The sequence below is a fragment of the Lepus europaeus genome, chromosome 3, assembly GCF_033115175.1.
Source record: "Lepus europaeus isolate LE1 chromosome 3, mLepTim1.pri, whole genome shotgun sequence".
Lineage (NCBI taxonomy): Eukaryota > Metazoa > Chordata > Mammalia > Lagomorpha > Leporidae > Lepus > Lepus europaeus.
Window position 1 is genome coordinate 156,791,980 of NC_084829.1, and position 22,061 is coordinate 156,814,040.

General features: G+C 44.2%; 1 protein-coding gene across 1 annotated transcript in view; it reads right to left on the bottom strand.

Annotated features, from left to right (window-relative positions):
* The window catches only part of NOX3 (NADPH oxidase 3), a 63,824-nt gene that overhangs the window by 15,657 nt on the left and 26,106 nt on the right, over positions 1 to 22,061 (bottom strand). Inside the window, exons 9-10 of the mRNA XM_062187772.1 lie at positions 21,552 to 21,805; positions 14,093 to 14,255 (exon numbers count right to left, since the gene is read on the bottom strand). Of these exons, the coding sequence (XP_062043756.1) occupies positions 14,093 to 14,255; positions 21,552 to 21,805 (417 nt within the window). The remainder of the gene's footprint in view (positions 1 to 14,092; positions 14,256 to 21,551; positions 21,806 to 22,061) is intronic.

Sequence of the window (22,061 nt, forward strand, 5' to 3'; positions counted from 1 at the left end):
TGTGGAGAGTGCTCCAAGCTCTGAAATGGGGAACATGAACAACAGAGAACAAAACAGCAGTAACTCCAAATTTCTTGTTCTCCTGGAGTTTGCATGTTAGAGGAAGAGCAAGATGTTCAATAGGTGGAACACAGGCTAAGTCAGGTGGAGACAGTCGCCAGGTAGAACCGTATGGCAGCATTGTGTGGGGGTGGGCAAGGAGGCCTGGCTGAGAACAGAGCCTCTGAGTCAAGACTTGGAGCAGGCGAAGGAGCTGGGCCAGGCAGGAGCTGTTCTGTTGGAGGGGACAAAAACAGGGGCCCTGAGCAGACTCCCCAGGAAGAGCAGCAGGCCAAGTAGGGGGAGTGTGGGGGGAGCAGAAGAGGGGTGAGGGGTGAGGGGAGGCTGGGGAGGCTGGATGTCGCAGGGCTTTGCAGCCATGGTTGCTGTTTTGTCCTAGTCTGCTGGAGCAGTGGGGGATGTTGAGCAGGGAGCGCCATGATCAGAGACCTGTGGAAGGGGCTGTCTGGCTGCAGGGTTGGGCACACACTGAGGGGATGGGGAACAGATGAAGAATGGGGACCAGTTAGGAGGCTGTTGCCAATGAGCACGCTATCTTGTTTCTCCCATCCGAGTACTAACCAGACCTGACCCTGCTTCGCTTCCGAGACCAGACCAGATGGGGCACATACAGGGTGGTGTGGCCGTGGACTGTCTTGTTTCTTTTTGCCTTGTGTAGCGCCTGGTCTAAATTATTCTTTGAATGCCACAGCCTTTGCTTTGACTTACTGCGCCGCTGGTGGAAACGGAATGCCTCACGACTGAATTCGGCACGTGCTTACCTATAGTCTTCCACCTCTTCCTCCCTGCCCTGGGCTGGTGGTTTTATCTCAGAACATTCAGGGTGGCATTTGGCATGAGCGTCGCTGATCTATTTTCTATGATTTCTTTAGGAACATGCCTAATATGTATTCACATATGAATAATAAACCAAGAGTTTTGCTTTTCTTTTTCTTTTTTTTTTAACAAAGAGAAGTTTTAATTTCGAGTCAGTTTCAATCATCGTTACTTGAGAACCGCCCACATCTTGGCTTCCTCCCCACGCTGCCCTTTGTCCTTTCCAATAGAAATCATGGCTGTCCTCACTTTCTTGTGGCTTAGCTGTGTGTCAGCATTCTTAGGGCTTGCCAAGCCTTTTATGCTTTTTCGCCTCCTTGTAATGGCTTTGTGGGTTTTTCCCTCCGTAATTGACTTGGAGGTGACACCGGGCAGCTTTGGTGGAAGAGACTGGCAGGAAAATGGAAGGCTCCGGAGAAGAGCTCCAGGCAGAACAAGGCAAAAAAGAGAGACTTTGAACAGCAGAAAGGGTATTTACTTTGATTGTCTTTCATCTTTTTAATGGTCGGGGACACTCACTGCGAGGGGACAGTGGAGTTCCACCCCTGCGTTTCACCCAGTGCAAAGGACCTGGTCAACGCGACAACAAGTCTCCCCGACAATAGACTGAAACGCTGTGATCTGTGCCTTCCAACACTCACCTTCCCCCCTTAGCCTCTAAAAATAAAACAACCCTAAAATCAGTTCCCTCTATAGAGCATGGCTCTCAGAATTCCGTAGCTGATATAAGGGGCTGAAAACAGCTAAGGTGATTTTAAAAGAGTTTGTGAAATGACAGTGCTGAACTTTCTTAAGGAACTTACTGTGTGTTAACATCTCACTGAGGACAGAGTGGGTGCCCAGATGTGTCAGGAGGCCTCTGTGGGATCGTGGGCTCAGTGCATGGGGCTGGCACAGGCCTTTGCTGTCACACCCTTCCCAGGCACTAATGAGCAAACCTGCTGACATCCACCTGTGGATGGCCTGGGTCTGAGCCTCACTCACGGTGTACTGCTCTCTCCCACGTCCCATTCCACTTCCATGTTCCCTGAGGCCTGGGCTCCTTTAAGAATGCTTCAGCACCACATGGGCACCAGGCCAAAGTGGCCTGGGGCTGGTGAGACATGGACATGTCCAAGTTTTTGATGAACAATTCCAGAAAATGAACTAGGAAGCACTCCCAATCTATTTCACTACCAGAGCTGGCAGAGTCTCAAATCCGAGTTTGGTGTTTTCAGGTTAGTTTGTCTCAGAAGCTATATTCAGCTTTTATTACTATAACTAAAATACCTGAAGGAGTGGGTTAGTGGAGAGGAAGGTTTATGTCTGCTTACAGTTTGGAGATTCACAGGCTAAGATCTGCTGAGGCTGCAGGGTGGCGAGCCAGGCTGAAGACACAGAGAGAGCATGCTCTTCCTCTACCCCTTGTGTCGTCTCTCCTTATAAAACCATCATGATTTGATCCTGGGGCTCCACCCTAGTAACCTAATTGAATCTGATTACTTTACAAAGCCTCACCTTCAGACATTATGATTATAGCAAATCTCCACCCTAATCCACCATTAACATAAATCCATGAATGGTTAGCCTAAGTCTTTGAATATTGGGAGTCACATCTTGTTCAAACCATAACAGAGAGAATGGCTCTGTGGCCTAGCAGGGAAAGCCACTGCCTGCAGTGCTGGCATCCCATATGGGTGCTGGTTCAAGTCCCAGGTGCTCCACTTCCTAATCAGCTCTCTGCTACAGCCTGGGAAAGCAGTAGAGAATGGCCCAAGTGACTGGGCCTCTGCACCTGTGTGGGAGACCTGGAGGAAGCTCCTGGCTCTTGGCTTCGGATCAGCTCAGATCCAGCCATTGTGGCCAGCTGGGGAGTGAATCATCAGATGGAAGACCTCTCTCTCTCTCTCTCTCTCTCTCTCTCTCTCTGCCTCTGCCTCTCTGTAGCTCTGCCTTTCAAATGAATAAATAAATCTTTAAAAAAAAAATAACAGAAGCCTATGCCATAACTTGAATAGGTGTTTACAACACAGGCAGAGGACACATTCCACCAATCTAATTTGTATTCTTTAGAACTAAAATCGATTCCCTGAGAATGAATGGGAGCATATTTATTTATCTATTTATTTATTTATGGCCCATAATCTATCCAAAGCAAAAGGGTGTCCATGAGGATATAGGTGTAGAACACGCCATAGCATCCTAGACCCCTGGCCTTGCTGTCATTGTGGGGGGCACTGGAGGGCTGCAGGGGGCTTACTCAACTCACATTGAGATTTCCACGGATGTAGGATGGCAATAAACACAGAACAGAAAGTCACAAGAGCATCGCGAGGAAGCAGGGAGATGGTTTCCTGCAGCAGTTAGTGCAGTGTTTGTAGAACAAATGCTCAGACATTCGCTGCTGTTGTTACTGTCCTCACTGTCACTTCGCAGGAGTGTGAGAATGAGCGCAATACATTTATATTACAGAGCACACGGGGCTGTTTGCCTTACATAGTCTGTGTTGCCACCAGTCTCCGGTGGGCGGTGGACACAGCGGTCATTGAGAGAAGAAGCCACACTTGATCTCCTGCTTTGGAGTTGGATTTTCAGCACTGATGATAATGAACCAGGCCTTAAAGGGGACCTACCTCACTAGGGAAAGAGTATCCCAGGTTCCTCGTACACTAAACTCACATGGAAGCCACTTAGAGTGCGCCCTTCACTGATGCCTCCCTCCCAAGGAGAAGGCCGTGTGCTGTGCTGTGACCAGCCCCCTGGGCAGCACCCTACAGTCCCCCACATGGTGTAGGAAGCACACGGGACAGAGGCTCCAAACCAGCGGGGCAGGAGAGGGAGTCCTGACAGTTGTCCGCAGAGAACTTCTGAGAAGACACAGATGTGATGGGTATTTAGAAAGCATACTGCCACCTAAACGAATGGTTCCTCTTTTAGTCCTGGTTTTCATTTTGCTTTGTTATTAGGGCAGTTGTGAATGAATATAATAGATGCGAGAAGATGCACACAAGAAATGGTCCTGTTGCCCTAATAAGCCTCCTTAATGTGTAAACCTTCAAGTTTTTTTTTTTTTTTTAATTTGACAAGCAGAGTTAGACAGTGAGAGAGACAGAGAGAAAGGTCCTCCCTCCGCTGGTTCACCTCCCAAATGGCTGCCATGGAGCCAGATGCCTCCTCCTGGTCTCCCATGTGGGTGCAGGAGCCCAAGCACTTGGTTCATCCTCCTCTGCGCTCCTGGGCCACAGCAGAGAACTGGACTGGAAGAGGAGCAACCAGGACTAGAACCCGGCACCCATATGGGATGCCGGCGCCGCAGGTGGAGGATCAACTAAGTGAGCCATGGCGCCGGCCCCAACCTTCCAGTTTTAAAGTGATAACACTGGGGCTAGCATTGGGGCATAGTGGGTAAAGCTACTGCCTGCAGTATTACCATCTAATATGGGTGCTAGTTTGAGGCCCGGCTGTCCGACTTCTGACCCAGCTCCCTGCTGATGTGCCTGGGAAAGTAGCAGGAGATGGCCCAAGTCCTTGGGCCCCTGTACCCATATGGGATAAAGCTTCTAGCTCCTGGCTTTGGACTGGCCCAGTTCTGATTGCTGTGGCCATTTGGGGAGTGAAACAGTGGGTGGAAGATCTCTCTCTCTCTCTCTCTCTGTCTGTCCCTCTCTGTAACTCCGTCTTTCAAATAAATCAATCAATCTTTAAAAACAAAGATTTATTTATTTGAAAGGCAGAGTTACAGAGAGCAGAGGCAGAGAGAGAGAGAGAGAGAGAGAGAGATCTTCTACATGCTAGTTTACTCCCCAGATGGCCACAATGGTTAGAGCTGCACCCATCCGAAGCCAGGAGCCAGGAGCTTCTTCTGGGTCTCCCACGTGGGTGCAAGAGCCCAAGGACTTGGACCATCTTCTGCTGCTTTCCCAGGCCATAACAGAGAGCTGGCTCAGAAGTGGAGCAGCTGGGACTCGAACTGGCACCCATAGGGGATGCCAGCACTTCAGGCAGCAGCTTTACCCACTACGCCACAGCGCCACAGCCCCAGATCCAAATAGGTAAATCTTAAAGTGATAGATAACGTTATGAAAAGTGTTTCTGGTTAAATCAATCCAAACATCTACAGCCAACTTATATTTGATCAAGGATCCAAAACCAATCCCTGGAGTAAGGACAGCCTATTCAATAAATGGTGCTGGGAAAACTGGATTTCCACGTGCAGAATCATGAAACAAGATCCCTACCTTTCACCTTACACAAAAATTCACTCAACATGGATTAAAGACTTAAATCTATGATCCGACACCATCAAATTATTAGAGAGTATTGGAGAAACCCTGCAAGATATAGGCACAGGCAAAGACTTCTTGGAAAATACCCCAGAAGCACAGGCAGTCAAAGCCAAAATTAACATTTGGGATTGCATCAAATTGAGAAGTTTCTGTACTGCAAAAGAAACAGTCAGGAAAGTGAATAGGCAACTGACAGAATGGGAAAAAAATATTTGCAAATTATGCAACAGATAAAGGGTTGATAACCAGAATCTACAAAGAAATCAAGAAAATCCACAACATCAAAACAAACAACCCACTTAAGAGATGGGCCAAGGACCTCAATAGACATTTTTCGAAAGAGGAAATCCAAATGGCCAACAGACACATGAAAACATGTTCAAGATCACTAGCCATCAGGGAAATGCAAATCAAAACCACAATGAGGTTTTACCTCACGCCGGTTAGAATGGCTCACATTCAGAAATCTACCAACAATAGATGCTGGAGAGGATGTAGGGAGAAAGGGACACTAACCCACTGTTGGTGGGAATGCAAACTGGTTAAGCCACTATGGAAGTCAGTCTGGAGATTCCTCAGAAACCTAATATAACCCTACCATACAACCCAGCCATCCCACTGCTTTGAATTTACCCAAAGATAATTAAATTAGCAAACAAAAAGCCATCTGCACATTAATGTTTATTGCAGCTCAATTCACAATAGCTAAGACCTGGAACCAACCCAAATGCCCATCAACAGTAGAATGGATAAAGAAATTATGGGACATGTACTCTATAGAATACTACACAGCAGTCAAAAACAATGAAATCCGGTCATTTGCAACAAGATGGAGGAATCTGGAAAACATCATGCTGAGTGAATTAAGCCAGTCCCAAAGAGACAAATATCATTTGTTTTCCCTGATTGGTGACAACTAACTGAGCACCAAAGGGGAAACCTGTTGAAGTGAAATGGGCACTATGAGAAACAGTGACTTGATCAGCTCTTGTCACAATGTAAATCTTTATCCATTTTAGTATTTCTTTTTGTTCTAGTACAAATGGTTGAACTCTGTAATTAACACACAATTATTCTTAGGTGTTTAAATTTTAACTGAAAAGTGATCCCTGTTAAATATAAGAGAGGGAAAAAGCGAGGGAGGAGATGTACAATTTGGGGCATGCTCAATCGGACTTGCCCCAAATGGTGGAGTTAGAAACATGCCAGGGGATTCCAATACAATCCCATCAAGGTGGCATGTACCAATGCCATCTCACTAGTCCAAGTGATCAATTTCAGTTCACAATTGATCACACTGATAGGTCTAAGAGTCAAAGGGATCACACAAAAAAGACTAGTGTCTGCTAATACTAACTGATAGAACCAAAAAGGGAGAGAACGATCCAACATGGGAAGTGGGAGACACAGCAGACTCATAGAATCGCAGATGTCCTAAAGAGCACTCTGGCCTCAGAATCAGCCCTTAAGGCATTCGGATCTGGCTGAAGAGCCCATGAGAGTATTTTAGGCATGGAAAGCCAAGATACCATGGAAAAAAAAAAGAAGACCTAAATGAAACATCTCTGTGAGTGAGATCCCAGTGGAAAGAATGGGGCCATCAAAGAAGGAGGTACCTTTCTCTGAACGGAGGAGAGAACTTCCACTTTGACTATGACCCTGTCGGAATAAGATTGAAGTCGGCAAACCCTAAAGGCTTCCATAGCCTTGGCAACTTGTGACTAGAGCTAGGGAGATTACTGATGCCATAAACAAGAGTGTCAAATTGTTAAATCAACAACAGGAGTCACTGTGTACTTACATCTCATGTGGAATCTGTCCTTAATGTGTTGTCCAATGTGAAGTAATGCTATAACTAGTACTGAAACAGTATTTTTACACCTTGTGTTTCTGTGTGGGTGCAAACTGATGAAATCTTAGTATATACTGAATCGATCTTTTGTATATAAAGATAATTGAAAATGAAAAAAAAAACTTGGTGTTAAAAAAATATCATGCAGGATCTCTGTCCTTAATGTGCTGTACATTGTGATTTAATGCTATAACTAGTTCTCCATCAGTATTTTTCACTTGGTGTTGCTATGTGAGGGCAAACTGTTGAAATCTTTACTTAATATATACTAAACTAATCTTCTGTATATAAAGAGAATTGAAAATGAATCTTGATGTGAATGGAAGGGGAAAGGGAGCGGGAAAGGGAAGGATTGTGGGTGGGAGGGAAGTTATGGTGGGGGGGAACCATTGTAATCCATAAGCTATACTTTGAAAATTTATATTCATTAAATAAAAGTTTTTTTTTTAAAAGTGTTTCTGGTTAACCATTATAAGACCAAGACTGGCCTTTGCCATCCATTATTTGTCCTTAAGCCTTTTCCTTAAATGCATCATTGAGTGTTAACTGTTTCCTGACTGTAATGATGGTTTGCCCAGAAGTCCAGGAAGGACTTTTTTTTTTTAATACTTCTGTTTGACATAATTACAGTGAATAATTCTTTTTGGCCAACTGACAGATTCATTGCTATTATGGTCATTAAGTAAATCATGGGCTGAGTGCACCAGGAAATACCTGAAGGCACCAAATAAAATGAAATAGATCATCAGGTATTGATGCTTAATTTGCCAATAGAAAATAACATATATACCTATAGATATTATATATTATAACTGACAGCAAAAGCCAAATTGCACATCTCCCTCCCACACAGCAATTTAAGTACAAAATGTGTGTTGTATATGTGTATAGCTATGAGGGAACTTCAAAAAGTTCATGGAAAATTGAATTAAAAGATGTTTATTTTGAAGAAAGAAATGTTCAAATCCATGTGTGGTTTTGTTGTAATACACAGGTTCCATGAACTTTCTGAAGACTGCTTTATACATGGATTTCAAGAATATTTTGTACCAAAATAGATCTTTTACTTAAAATATTTATTTTTTTAAAAAGACTGAGAGGGAAAGAGACACAGACAGAAAGAGATCCTCCACCTGCTGGCTCACTTGCCAAATAGAAGTGAGTTTGCCTGGGTCTGTCCAAAACAAGGAGCTTTGAACTCAACCCGAGTCTCCCATGTGGGTGGCAGGAACCCAACCACTTGGGCCATCACCTGTTGCCTCCTAGCAGGTGCATTAACAGGATGCTGGGATCAGAAGCACAGCCGGGTCTTGAACACAAGCACTCTGGTATGGGATGTGGGCATTCCAAGTATCTTAACTGTTAGGCCAAACACCCTCCTCTAAACTTTTCTTTTAATTCTGTTCCCAAGAACTCTTTGAAGTCCCTCCCTATGTGTAGGTGAGTGTGTAGGAAAGGAGCAGCATGCGACCCACTCAACTGTCCAATATCGAAACCGGGGGAGGCAAAGAGATGCAGGTGCTCAGTCTGTGGAAGGAGGGGAATGAAGGAAGATTCTTGATTTTGATTTTACTTTAATCTTTTATGTAAGACTCTGGTCAGAAATGGCTTGGGTGATATAAACCAAGATATTAAAAAGTATTAACGCTTGTCACTTCCGCACAGTGCAATAGTAAGAACTAATGGGGTGCTGAAGTCTTCCAAGAAAATGAAAATGAGAAGCCTGGGTTTCATGAGGAGCCGGAGCAGGGCCCATGCTACCCAGCTCCATTGATCACATCTCTCAGGGGGTAAGGAGAGGGGATCGATTCCAGGAGTAGCCAGCGCTCCAGTGTGAGGGAAAGAGAAAGTAAATAATTTCTCAAACTAAACAGATGAAATTAAATGCATTTTTCATTCATTAGAATTAGAGCAGGCCCTCCTTGCCTTTATGGATATATTCACATAGAGTATGGATTTCTGTCTCTCTTGGCCTCTTTCCCTCATTTCCACTGGCCCATGCTGTCTTTTTATTTGAATTATCTGTTTATTACATTAGGTTAGGAACCCAAAGGCCATTTTGCATGGGACAAACCATAAATACCCATTATCGTGGTTATCTATTATTGAGCTGATGAAGAAAGACAAGTATGAAGAAATTAGATTAGCTCCATTTTTCCATAATCTATTTTATTGTAGTCTGAAGATTTCATATGCAGTTAAGAAAAGGAACCAAACTTCCAGTCGGCCATTCTCCCAGTCCCATCTACACGGCTGTGATGCGAAGGATACTGAAGTGCGTCAGCAAAGGATTGATGTCGGCAGTCTGCCCACCCCCACTCAAACACACCTATTCCATTCATCATTTTGACAGTTTGCACAAGCAAAGTGTCCTAATTTTTTTTCAAGAGCTCTTTTCACAAATTGAGTGTGATGTAGAAATCATCAGCCCCGCCAGGCAGCAGTGGGAGGCCTTCTTGCTATGGGGAGTTTGGACCCCTCAGCTCTCAGCTGCATTGGATCAGAGATTTCTCAGCCACCTCGCTCCCCCACTCCTCCTACAGGGGCACAAAGCTCTCTCTGCCTTCAACCTAGTGCAGGCTGGCCTTTGCTTCGCTGTTGAAAATATCCCTTTACTGGATCACAACTTTTTTCCATTTTCTTCACAGCAAGCCATCATTCTACTTGTGATTTTGCCTTCATGGGACATCTCCTCCTGACCTGGCTTCTCATCACCCTCCCTGGATCTTCCAAAACAAAAGATAGTTTGAACCAAAGAGATTTGGAAAGGTCAGCTTCGAGTAGAAAAGCGCTACTTAGGATCCCAAGGCAGCGGCTGGCATCTCACTGGTTATGCTTTTGCATCTGACTTAGATGTTTTCTAGAATAAACAGGCGGAAGAGAAAAATACACAAGATGGAGTTTGCAGGAGAACAGCCTGGAAAACATGGGTGGTGCAGATTTTTTAAATGTACCCTTAGAACTTGAGGCGTGTATGTAAAATGTTACACTTTTGTGCCAACTAATATTTTGCAGGTGGAGGAGAAAATCCCACCAAATTGCAATGAACCATTTTGGCTTAAAATTCCAGCTCTGTGTTGTTTCCCCCTTCCTTGCTTTTTTTTTTTTTTTTTTTTTTTTTCTTTTTCTTTCAACAAAAGAGATCAATCTGGAAACTACAGCTCAGACCTGAAATCGTGAAGAAGCTGTTAAATGAACATGTACTGGTTTCCTCTGCTGCAGCTTCAAGATTATATAGATGCTGACGGGTAGTGGAAGGAGTGGTATTTATATCTCACACGCATGTCCGTGGCCCTGGCCAATATTAGGTGCCTAAGCCTAATGATAGCTGTACTCACACAAAGACAAACTTGCCTCAAGAGAAACTTCCTCAACTTTTGCTCGTTACACGGGATCTTGAGTGCAATTCTCTGCCTAACCTTTCCGTAGCATGATAAGCTCACTACTTTCATGAGCGAGCCTGGACGTGGACAGCAGAAATGCGCACACACATCCTGACTCGGTCGCCAGACTGCTGGGTCACTGTGGACAAGTCACTTCCCACTTGAAGTACACATGTCGGCTTCCATTGCCACGTGCAGAGCTGGGAGGGGGACAGCTTCAGGGGGTTTTGTGATTTGATATTCTAGTTTCCTATCTCCCATAGACCACGACCACTGCCAAATAGTCCCTCAAATATTTCTAAGCTGTGAAAAGAGTGCTGTTTTTTCAATCCAACTCTACGGGTTCTCATTTTTGGGATGGAGATGATCAATGTGTCTGTTTTATAGCTTTGTGGTAATGGGTTAGGCCCCCTCCCTCACCCCATTGCAGCAGCCTTGAGGAAGTCCAAAGGCACAGGCCAGGAGTCCAGGAATGACACTGTACTGGGGAGAAAGGCAGAAGGACTGAGAGTTTGTGGATTCCTACAATGGGCTTTCAGGTTTTATGAATTCTTAAAAGAATTTCCTCTATAATTGGAATCTGTTGTTTTAATTATCAAATTACTAAATAGTTTTTTTTGGTTATACAAAGAGAACAAATATTAGCAACCTTGAATTTTTTAGGAAATTTCATAGAAGCTATTTGTTTATTCTTTTGAACATGTAGACATTTATTCACTCATTGAAGAATCTATTCAATATTTATAGAATACACAAAACAAGTGTACTTTGAAATGTTTAAGAAAAAATTGAATTAAAAGATAAGTTTACTTTGGTGCAAAAATTCAGAGCTTTTTTATAGTATACATTTTTCATGAACTTTTGGAAGACCCTTAAACACAGAGGGAGACAGTCCCTAACGTATAATGATTCAACTTCTGATTTCTTGACTTTACAATGTGTTTATGGAGAATGAAGTGCATTTTTAATTATGATATTTTTGACTTCCAGTGGGTTTATCAGGAAGCAGCCCCATCGTTGTAAGCTGAGGAGCATCTGTATGTGGACTTTAGTTACGAAGAGATCCCAAGAAGTTAAGTTCAAGGAGCTCCCTGTGCTAGGGGAAGTGAGAGGCTTTGCAGACACTTAGGCTAGGAAGGAGGATCCAGGCGGAGGGCAGCAAAGGAGTGAAGCAGGCTGAGATGACTGCTCACTGGGTGTGAGGAGCGTGCTAGACTTCTCCTGCAGGTGATGAGCACATACTGGCTGAGAGAAGGAATGAACGTGAGATGGACTACCTGCATCCTCTCCCTGTGGAGCACGTTGTGTCTCTGAGTGTGCTGGCAGCCAGGGAGCATGGGACCCATCTCCTTGTGAGTTTTATGTGGTAGCCAGAAGAGGAAGCGAAGAGCTTGGGGCTCTGAGAAGTTATCATAACCCACAGCAAGGTTTTCCAGTGAGGCCCAAACGTACGAGTCAGTAGCTGCTTTGCTTGTGTCGTTAAACTTATTGTGGGGTAGAGGGAAAAATTGGGCTTTGGGACCAGGAGGGCTTAGAAGATTTGAATACTGGTTCTAACATTCACTGGTCCTGTTCTTCAGGTTACTCATTGGTAAAATGAAGATATTACTTATGTGAATGAATTTATGTCATTCATGAAGATGATTCTGTCATTCTTAATAGCTTTGTGATCTAGCTCTAGTTTTCCCATCTGCAAAATGGCATAAAAGTGGTAAATGCCTTAAAAATAGGATGTCAAATAGTAATTGTAAAATGCCTAGCTCTTATCTGCTGGGTAGGTAATGCTTGATAAGTCTAGGGTGGTGGTAGTATAGTAATATATTTGTATCTTTGGCAGAGATAATGAATACTTATATCATTTCATACATAGTAATATCATATTCCTATATTATTCAATTGTCTTGTCTGTTATTAAAACTCTCTGTTGGGCCGGTGCTGCGGCTCAATAGGCTAATCCTCCGCCTGTGGCACTGGCACACTGGGTTCTAGTCCAGGTCGGGGCGCCGGAATCTGTCCCGGTTGCCCCTCTTCCAGGCCAGCTCTCTGCTGTGGCCCGGGAAGGCAATGGAGGATGGCCCAAGTGCTTGGGCCCTGCACCCCATGGGAGACCAGGAGAAGCACCTGGCTCCTGGCTTTGGATCAGCGCGATGTGGCCATTGGAGGGTGAGCCAACGGCAAAAGAAAGACCTTTTTCTCTGTCTCTCTCTCTCTCACTGTCCACTCTGCCTGTCAAAAAAATAAAAAAGGGGAAAAAAAGCTCTCTGTTGGACATGGATCCTCACTGTGCAGAAATGAATGGCTACATTGAAGGCAGCACCTCAGTGAGCGCGGAATCAATCTGAGTCTCTGACTCTGGTGAGCGGGGAAGCCAGGTGCAGTTTCCGAGCGGGAATCCCATGGTCTTCCTACAATGTCACACTAAGGCTGCAGGGTGGCATGAAAGTCGTGTCCACCATGCATCAGTCATGTCATAGGAAGAGCCAGGTGACCTTGGCTTGGAACCCCGGTGCTGCCTTTTATTTTCAGGCACAATCAGGAAAATTATTTCCATTTATTTTCTGGAAACTGGTCCTTGTATTGTTTGCTTTATAGGATTGTTGGGTAGATTATAGAATAGCAAACAAGAAAATGTATGTCAAGCACCTGTTATGTGGAGACTCATGAAATAGCAAAATTTATTTTTGCTTCTTAGTTGGGAAAGCCCCATCAGCAGAGATCTTGCAGGGTTGTTGGGACTCAGGGAATGGTAGCTGGAGCATGACGCTTTGGTGTGCTGAATGATCTGAGCTACAGACCCAAGATCTCCCTGGCTTTCTGTCCCTCTTTCCCTCCAGGAAGGCAGAAGGTCCCGTATCTACTAGAGGCTGGCTCCCCTAGAACGCGCAGGGGAAGGCTGGAGTTGACGCCACACCCAGAGACCAGGGACGCTCTGTCCCAGGCTACTTTCTGTTCTTCAGGCCTGTTCATCTTCACTAAAGATCATTTACTCTTCCGCTAGAATTGACCGCATTGCCCACTTCCCTGTCCTTTATGAAGATGGTCTTGAAGCTTCAACCATGTGGTCCTTCTTTGAGTCTCATAATTAATGTTTCTCCCATAAAGTTGGACATTAGTACATTTGTATGCCTTTTCTCCTGTTAACCTGTCTATTGCCCATTTGTTTTAGAGACTCAACTCTCAAATCTTCGTGGCTGGAAAGTTCCTTTTGCTTCTATAGGCTCAAATATGGGATGGAGCCTCAAGATGGGACGAAGGAAAGAAGGAAATTGTGAAGGCATCTAGTCAAAGAACACACAAGTCTAGTGGTGGCTTCTTGTTAAGACCACGTCTGTGGGAGGAAGCTACAGAACTGGACACTTGCAAGCATAGCGTGAGACCAAAGACACTCTGAAGGCTGCCTGTTAACGTTCCTAACTGCAGCCCATCACACAGCCATTGCCAGCCTGTCCATATTTTATTGAGATGAGCAATTACATGTCCTGTAATGGCAATGAAGCAATAAAATTTATGTCTTGTCATCTTTAACAAGATTAGACATAACCCTTCTCATAAATGCAGTACTGAATGGAGAGTTTTAAGAACATAAGTATAGTTAAGGATCCTTGAATTTATCCCTCATAGTTAATTAAAATCCTCCCCAAGAATCGGTAGATGATAGATACAAGAACGTTGAACCTTCTAATCCGTGGGAGGGTGAACTAATGATTTTTCCATACCTTGCTTGGCTTCAGCTGGCTCTGGGAATCACAACATCTGTGCCATAGAGATTTCAGAAGTGCAGCAAAGGGAGTGACTCCGATTCCAGCTGCAATGCACACACTCGCGGGGTAGTGGAACACGTCTGTCAGAGCAGCTCCGAATGGCCCATCCACGGCCAGCCTGAAATCAGAGTGGCCTTCAGAACACTGTGCTCTGGAGCTCAGAATCTTCCCAAGTCAGTGCTCATGTTAGGATGTGTCTTCACGTAAGTACAGAGAGCTTGACTATGTGCAAGGGAAAGCCCTGTTTGGACAGCCTGGGGTTAGCATGAAGGTACCAGGGCTGGCCCTGTGGTGGCCACAGCGGGTAGTTCTAAAGGGCAAAGCTTTCTATAGCTCACATCTCTTCCCTGAGGCTGGCTCCTCTTAGTTTTGAGTCCATCCATCATGAAGCCTGGTGGAAGAGGCCTTCCCCCAACCCTGCCCCCCAGCTGCCAGAAGACAAAAACAGCAGAAGCCTCAAGGTGGTTCAGAAGGTTCTGTCTTGTTCCTGATGTAATTCTACCCTTTGGACATTTGCTTACATTCTTAGCATGTTCACACTTTAGCCTAATGGAGGTTTATTACATTATATTATATATTATTATATTCCACTTGGAATAAAATAGTTTTAGAAAGATTTATCAGTTATGCAGAACTTCTAATATTCTTTCTTTCAGATTATGCTATCTTAAAATCTGTGATAAGTAAGCCAGGGGTAGTACTGATGCTCTGTCTTTATTTAGCAAATTTTTCTTTATAAGGAACAAACATCTTCATTGGATGAATAACATAGCCCTTAACATGGCCTCATGTAGACTGGCCCCTGGAATCTTCTCCATCTCTCATCACTAGTTCCCCACACTGGCTTTTCTTCCATTTCCTAAAACACACAGTACTGTTTTATGCCACAGGGCCTTTGCATGTGAAAATATTTTCCCCTGTAGCACTCTGATTTCTTTGCATCCTCTTAATTGGTTAACAGGTACAGTTCCATTCCATCTTATCTGACCAATTGTACCATTCCATTCCATGTTATCTGAATAATTATCCATTCTGAATAATTGACTTGAGGAAGCCTTCCCAGACCCATCAGACCAGGTTAAACCCTCTCATAAAATTTAGAACACCGTGCTCCCCTTTTCTATTGCCCCATCACCATCATAATTTTGGTGCTTTTTATTGGTCGTGCACGGTTCACCTTATGCCTGGTTTGATCTCTAGACCCTAAGTCAATGGCAGGCAGCCAGATTTGTCTTTGCTCGTGCCTATATCCCCAAGTCTCACCTGCTCTCCAACATGGACTTGCTCAGTAGCAATTTGTTGAATAAATTATACAGGGGATGTTTAAAATATTGCAGTCAGCAGCACACATTTACATAGGAACAAAGATATGCTGATTAAAATGTTTCTAAGTCATTCATAACCATTCCCTAAGGGATGTCTGTTGAAGGCACCTGAGGTTGGCTCACTTGGGCTTCCCTATGTGTTCATGAAAGTTCAATTGGGTTTATTTGAAAACAGTCTATATGCCAGACATTCTAACAATTCAAATGAACTCTCTTCAAGTTCATAATAATTATTAATGCTTTATTGCATATTGATATATGGAAATGAAAGAATACAAATAAAAGGTCCTTAACTAGGAAGAGTTAGCCTCTTAGCTCACTGTAAATTATTTTATAAATAATTAGAGGAAGAGATTGAGAAAAAGAGAGAAAAAAGCTATCTGTAGACTAAAATGTCTTATTGTTGATTGTTTTGCAATTAGTCATATTTGGGGTTTATTTGACATGGATGTAAAAAAATACCGAGTAGATCCAAAGAAGAATTGTGTAACATAATCCACAGAAAAATGAACGCCTACCTGATTGGAACTGAGAATTTTAGCTTGGAGTGCCGGAGAAAACATCGCGTGAAGCTCCCTGTGCGCGATGAGAGCTGATCACAGTCTAACGTTCACTGGCAGGACGCCTGGTTCTGGCTCAGGCCACTTTGGAGATGATTTGTCCTCGTGTTTTACTGAAATTTGCCTTCCCGAGTGGCACATTCCAGATCTTTTCCCTGGCCTGCCTCTCCGACCTTTAAGTAGTTGATCACAGCTATCACCATGCCCAAATTGAGGGAACTCAATTTTCTCCATTTCTCAAGGCCTTGCAGTATCTGAGATGGTTCCCCGTGCACAAATTCTCATTTAGAGGTTTACAGGTACCCGCCCCTTGATTCTGACACAGAATTTCTAATCATGCAGCTTCGAAAAGGCTTCATCGTGCCAGCATCCAGTCCTGGGGGGGTTCTTGCTAGCTTTGGACAGCAGCATTCCCACCACACTCCATTAACCTCCAGTCTTGTCCCTGCAACTGACCACCAATTAATTACTCATCTAAACATCACTTTGTATTAGTCAGCTTTTCCTTACTACTGTGAATCATGTGGGAAGGCTACTCCCAAAGGAGAGAAGTTTATTTTGGCCTATGGTTCTGGAGGTTCAAGTCTAAGACTGGGCAGCCCCATTGAGCTCAGATGGGAGAGTCAGTGGTGGACAGGGAGTGAGGACCTCATGGGGTCCTATTATCAGATGCGTTGTCCAGATGAAGACACTGAAGCTGGTGGTTGGCCACATTCTCCAAGATCATCCACAAAGGTGAGCTTTGAACCCAGGTTATCTAACATTGGAGCCCTTAGCTCGGGGTAACAGGTTGAATTGCTGGAATTCTAGCATTAACTGAGACATTCCTTCATTTGCTGCAGAAGGTAAAGCCACATTTTCTGTTCTTCCCCCTGGGCTCAGAGGTAAAGTTCCCTTGCCCTTTGCCCGGGCTTGCTTCTCCTCTTGGGGTCCTCACTCTGCCCTTGCTTCATGGATTCCTAGGGCTGCGTTAAATTCTTTCTAGATTCAAATCAGTAAAAGGATAGGGTGATCTCCCCACTATGGTCAATTAACTTGAAAATTCAAACTGTTCAGGGCTGGTGTTGTGACATGGCAGGTAAAGCTGCTGCCTGTGACACTGGTATCCCATGTGGACACTGGTTCAAGTCTTGGTTGCTCCACTTCTGATCCAGTTCCCAGATAATGGCTCAAGTACCTGGGCCCCTGCCATCCGTATGGGAGACCTGGATGAAGTTCCTGGCTCCTGGTTTCAGCCTGGCCCAGAGCTGGTCACTGCAGCCATTTGGGGAGTGAACCAGAAGATGGAAGATCTCACTGTCTTTCCCTCTCTCTCTGTAATTCTGACTGTTAAAATAAATAAATAAATAAATCTTTTTAAAAATGCTAAACTGTAATATCATTAAAAGAGCAAAAAAAACATATTCTTCATGTATTGAAGATTTAAATAGTTCTGGTTTTGGGGGGGTTGGCATTGTGGTACATCAGGTTAAGCCACAGCATTCAAGGATGGCATCCCCTATCAGAGTGCCAGTTCCAGTCCCAGTCACTCCATTTGCAATTCAGCTTCCTGCTAATGTATGCTTGGCAGCAGCAGATGATGGCCCAAGTTCTGGGGCCGTCACTACCCATGTGAGAGTCACAGATGGGGTTCCAGGCTCCTGGCTTCAGCTTGGCCCAGACCTGGCTGCTGTGGCTGTTGTGGCCATGTCAGTCATGTAGCAGCATCTAGAGGATCTCCCTCTCTCTCCCCGTCTCTGCCTTTCAAATAAATGAATACATCTTTAAACAAGGCTAGTTTCTTGGAAGCCTTCCTGCTGGTATGTTTGCCTACACACATAGAGGCAGGTGCAAACCAGTTTACCAATGAAATGAACCTCTATCGTCCACAACAGCTCAATTTGATTCATTCCATAAAAATTTATTGTGTTCCTACTAATAGCTAGGGTTTGTTCTAGGCCCTGGGGATGGTACAGTGAACCAAACAGATAAAACCCTTTTCCTCACTGCTACGGTTTGGGTAGCCCCAAAGGCCCGTGTGTTAAAGGCTTGGTCCTCAATGTCTTATGTTGATTTTCAATGAATTAATGTTAATACCTAATGGATTAAGGGAGGAAACTAATCCAATTATGGTATCTGAAGTGGAGCCTTTGGGGGGTGATTAGATTGGATTGGGTGGTTGGGGTGGAGCCCTCATAGACAAGCCATTCCTTTCCAAGACACAACACACAGGCATAAATGAGTGTGCTCCCTGTCTCTCTGCTTCCTGACTTGTCTCTGTCCACCATCTTCATCAAACGCCAGACCAGTGGGTGCCCTATCTTGGACTGTGAACTTTCAAGCCCATAGCCCAAAGTAAACCTCCTTTCCAAGTAGCTTATTTCAGTTATTTTTTGTAGTGACAAAAAGTAGAGTAAGGCACTCAGGGAGCAGGAGGCCAGATCCTTCTGGGCCTTGCAGCAGCTGCTGCACTCTGCAGACAGAAAGCCTGTCTACTACTGAGAAACACACACCAACTTCTTGCTGGGGGCTGGCTGAAATGCTGGCTGACTTGTGAACAGAGAGGGTGGTTGATAGACCAGACAACTGTATACACACAGAGCAGTGGCCAGGCTAGCAAAACAGATGACACTGTTGACCTTGGCCACATTGTGGGAAGGACAGGAACCAGGAAAGCTGTTAAGACACAGTGTGTGTGTCTGCTTTTATTCTTGGTTTTAAGCATTTGCATTGCATTTTGAACTTTGGGATCCTGTTACTTTACTTCCTTTCCATTACAAAAATCAAAGGTTCTAACTGAATTGTCACATGTTCCCCTATGATTTGGGGCTCTGGTATGAGCCAATGATCTTTACAGCTGGCTTGACCTCGTACCATTCTTTAGAAGCAGGGGTTGAAATGAAGAGAGGTGGCTCTCTGTACCCACTAAATACACCCACACCCAGTGCTATGCAGGCACATTCCTGCATCCCATGGGAAAGAGGGACAACAAGCTGATTAGATTCTGTGCCTTGAATTTATTATACCAAATTAAATGAGCTAGAGAATCCATAAAGTCATTCATTCCTTGTTGAAATCTTTACTCTGTACCCACCATGCACCAGGCACCATTGGCAAGCACCAGAGACACAGAGGAGCAGCACCATATCCCACCCACTCTCAGGAACTTCCGTTCTAAATGTGTCCTCACCGTGCTCCCTCTCAGAGTTCCTATGGCAATGTCTACTGTGTGGTAGTTTCTGATGCCCTCCCACAAGGACAGAAGTAGGAATCTGATTCTCCTTTCAAATTTCAAAGAAATTTCTTTTAAGGCTTTTAAGTTGATGCATACAAACTGAAGATATATATGGGGTACATGTGATGTTTCAACACATGTACACACTGTGTAACCTTCAAATCGAGGTCAACATACCTATGTGTCATTTCTTCATGACAAAAACATGCAAAATGCTTTCTTCTAGCTTTTAAGAATGTCTACTGCATATCATCGTTATTTGGAGTCACCAGAACTTCTCTCTCCAATCCACTTAGTAGTGATGCTCCTTTTTGAAATGTGGAATTCTTTGGAAATGGCATAGAAAATTAATTTTTTAAAAAAATATCATGTAGGATCTCTGTCTTTAATGTGCTGTACACTGTTATTTAATGCTATAACTAGTACTCCAACAGTATTTTTTTCATTTCGTGTTGCTATATGGGGGCAAACTGTTGAAATCTTTACCTAATATACACTAAACTGATCTTCTGTATATAAAGAGAATTGAAAATGAATCTTGATGTGAATGGAAGGGGAGAGGGAGTGGGAGAGGGGAGGGTTGCGGGTGGGAGGGAAGTTATGGGAGGGGGGAAGCCATTGTAACCCATAAGCTGTACTTTGGAAATTTGTATTCATTAAATAAAAGTTTAATAAATGAAAAAAAAATCCCGAACGCACACACACACACACAAAGAAATGTGGAATTCTTTCAAAATGTTTCTCTCATCCTTTTTGAGTCCCTAGTTTTGTGAGGTACTAACAGGTGACATGGACTTCCTTGGCTTTAGGGTCATCATACAGAGCGGGAGTCAAGCCTAAGCCACTCTACTTCCAAGAGCAGAGGGGCAGTGGTCTACACTGGGATTCTTGGCAGCGTCTACACTGGGATTCTTGTCATGTGTCAGGCTTTGCCTTTCTTCTTCTTCTTTTTTTTTTAGTATATAAAGTGCTTTTTAATTGACATACAATAATTGTATTTATGGAGCACAGGGTGATATTTCAATTTATGCACACAGTGTGTAATGATCAGATCAAGGTCATGGTCATATTCACCACCGGAGCATTTCTCATTCCTTTGTGCTGGGAACATTCAAAATTTCCACGAGCTCTTTTGAAATAAATTCTCTCAGTCCTGGTTATTGTACTCTGCTAGAGAACATCGGAAGTTATGCCGCCTATCTATCTTACCCCTGCATCCATTAACCGTCCTCTTTCTACTATACACCTTTCCAAGGCTCTAGCCACCACTAACCTAGTCTCTATTCTTTGAGATCAACTTTCTAGCTTTCATACAGGAGTGAGAACACATGGTATTTGTCTTTGTTGTCCAGGCTTTTCTGAAGAGGGTCGTACTGAGGGTTTGTCCCCTCCTTGATCCGTTGAAGTCATAACCCCCAATACCTTAGAATGTGACCTTGTTAAGAAAAAGGATTGCAGATGTAATGAATCAAGTTAAAATGAGGTCGTATGGGAGTACTGTGGATCCTTAAATCCAATGTATCCAGGACTTTACAAGGCAACCACACAGAGACAAAACATCCTTCTAATGCAGACCAAACTTTGCAAATGTGGTCTGCAGCTCCCAGACTGGTGGAAAAAGTTCAGAGTTGTCTTACTCATGATTAGCTGCATATAATTAGCTGAAGGCTGCTTTCAGAGCTGGAATAGCAACATGTTCCTCCTTCCTGGATCAGTGCCTACCTTTGTTGAACACTTTTTTTTTTCTTTTAAACAGAAATGTACTTGTTTCTCTTGGAAGGCTCCTAAATTATACGTTTTATGTAGCTTCTCCAATTTAAGAAAAAAAAAAAAAGCTCAATTTTTACAACTTAGAATAAAGATATTACTGAATTTGGTAGCATGTTGATGCATTAACACTTTTTTTTTTTTTTGCAATGTTGTGGATTTATATAAAATAAAGAAAAGGTTTCTGGGGCTGGCACTGTGGCACAGTGAGTTAATGCCCTGGCCTGAAGTGCCAGCATCCCATATGGGTGCCGGTTCAAGTCCCGGCTGCTCCACTTCCCATCCAGCTCTCTGCTATGGCCTGGGAAAGCAGTAGAGGATGGCCCAAGTCCTTGGGCCCCTGCACCCGCGTGGGAGACCTGGAAGAAGCTCCTGGCTTCTGGCTTCGGATCGTCATAGCTCTGACTGTTACGGCATTTGGGGAGTGAACCATCAGATGGACGACCTCTCTCTCTCTCTCTGCCTCTCCTCTCTCTGTGTAACTCTAACTTTCAAATAAATAAAAAAGAAAGAAAGAAAGAAGGAAAGAAAAAGAAAATGTCTCTAACCTTGGCAGGCTACAGGGATCCTTCAGGTCCTGTCCCTGTGCCCCAAAGGCCTCACACAAGGCTCCTGTCCAGTCTCCTGCTGCCCGGATATGCACGCTGAAGAAGTCTTCGTGGGGGGCTGAGGTGAGGGTGAAGGGATGCCACTCCAGCGGGGAGATGGCCGGGCACTGGATAAAGATGTACTGCCCTGGAGCCATTGTGAAGTCACGCTTCTTCATGCGAAGTTCCAAGACTCCAGAAGGGTGACTTATCACCTAAGTCAGACCAAGAGAATTGCCATAAATGCAGGTTACATGGGAAGACCTGGGCTTTGTTCCATCAAAGGCACTCAAGATTGTAAGTTGGCTTTCTGGAGGTATGGTTTACACAAGCTGCTAGCTTTGATGATATCTGCCACCACTTTCATGTCCGGCATTGCCCCTTGGGAAGTCTGTTGTCTCCAGAGTGCTGTGTTTGAAACCTGGGCGACTGCACCCAGGTGCAATGTTGTATCTGGCATGGGACTGACTC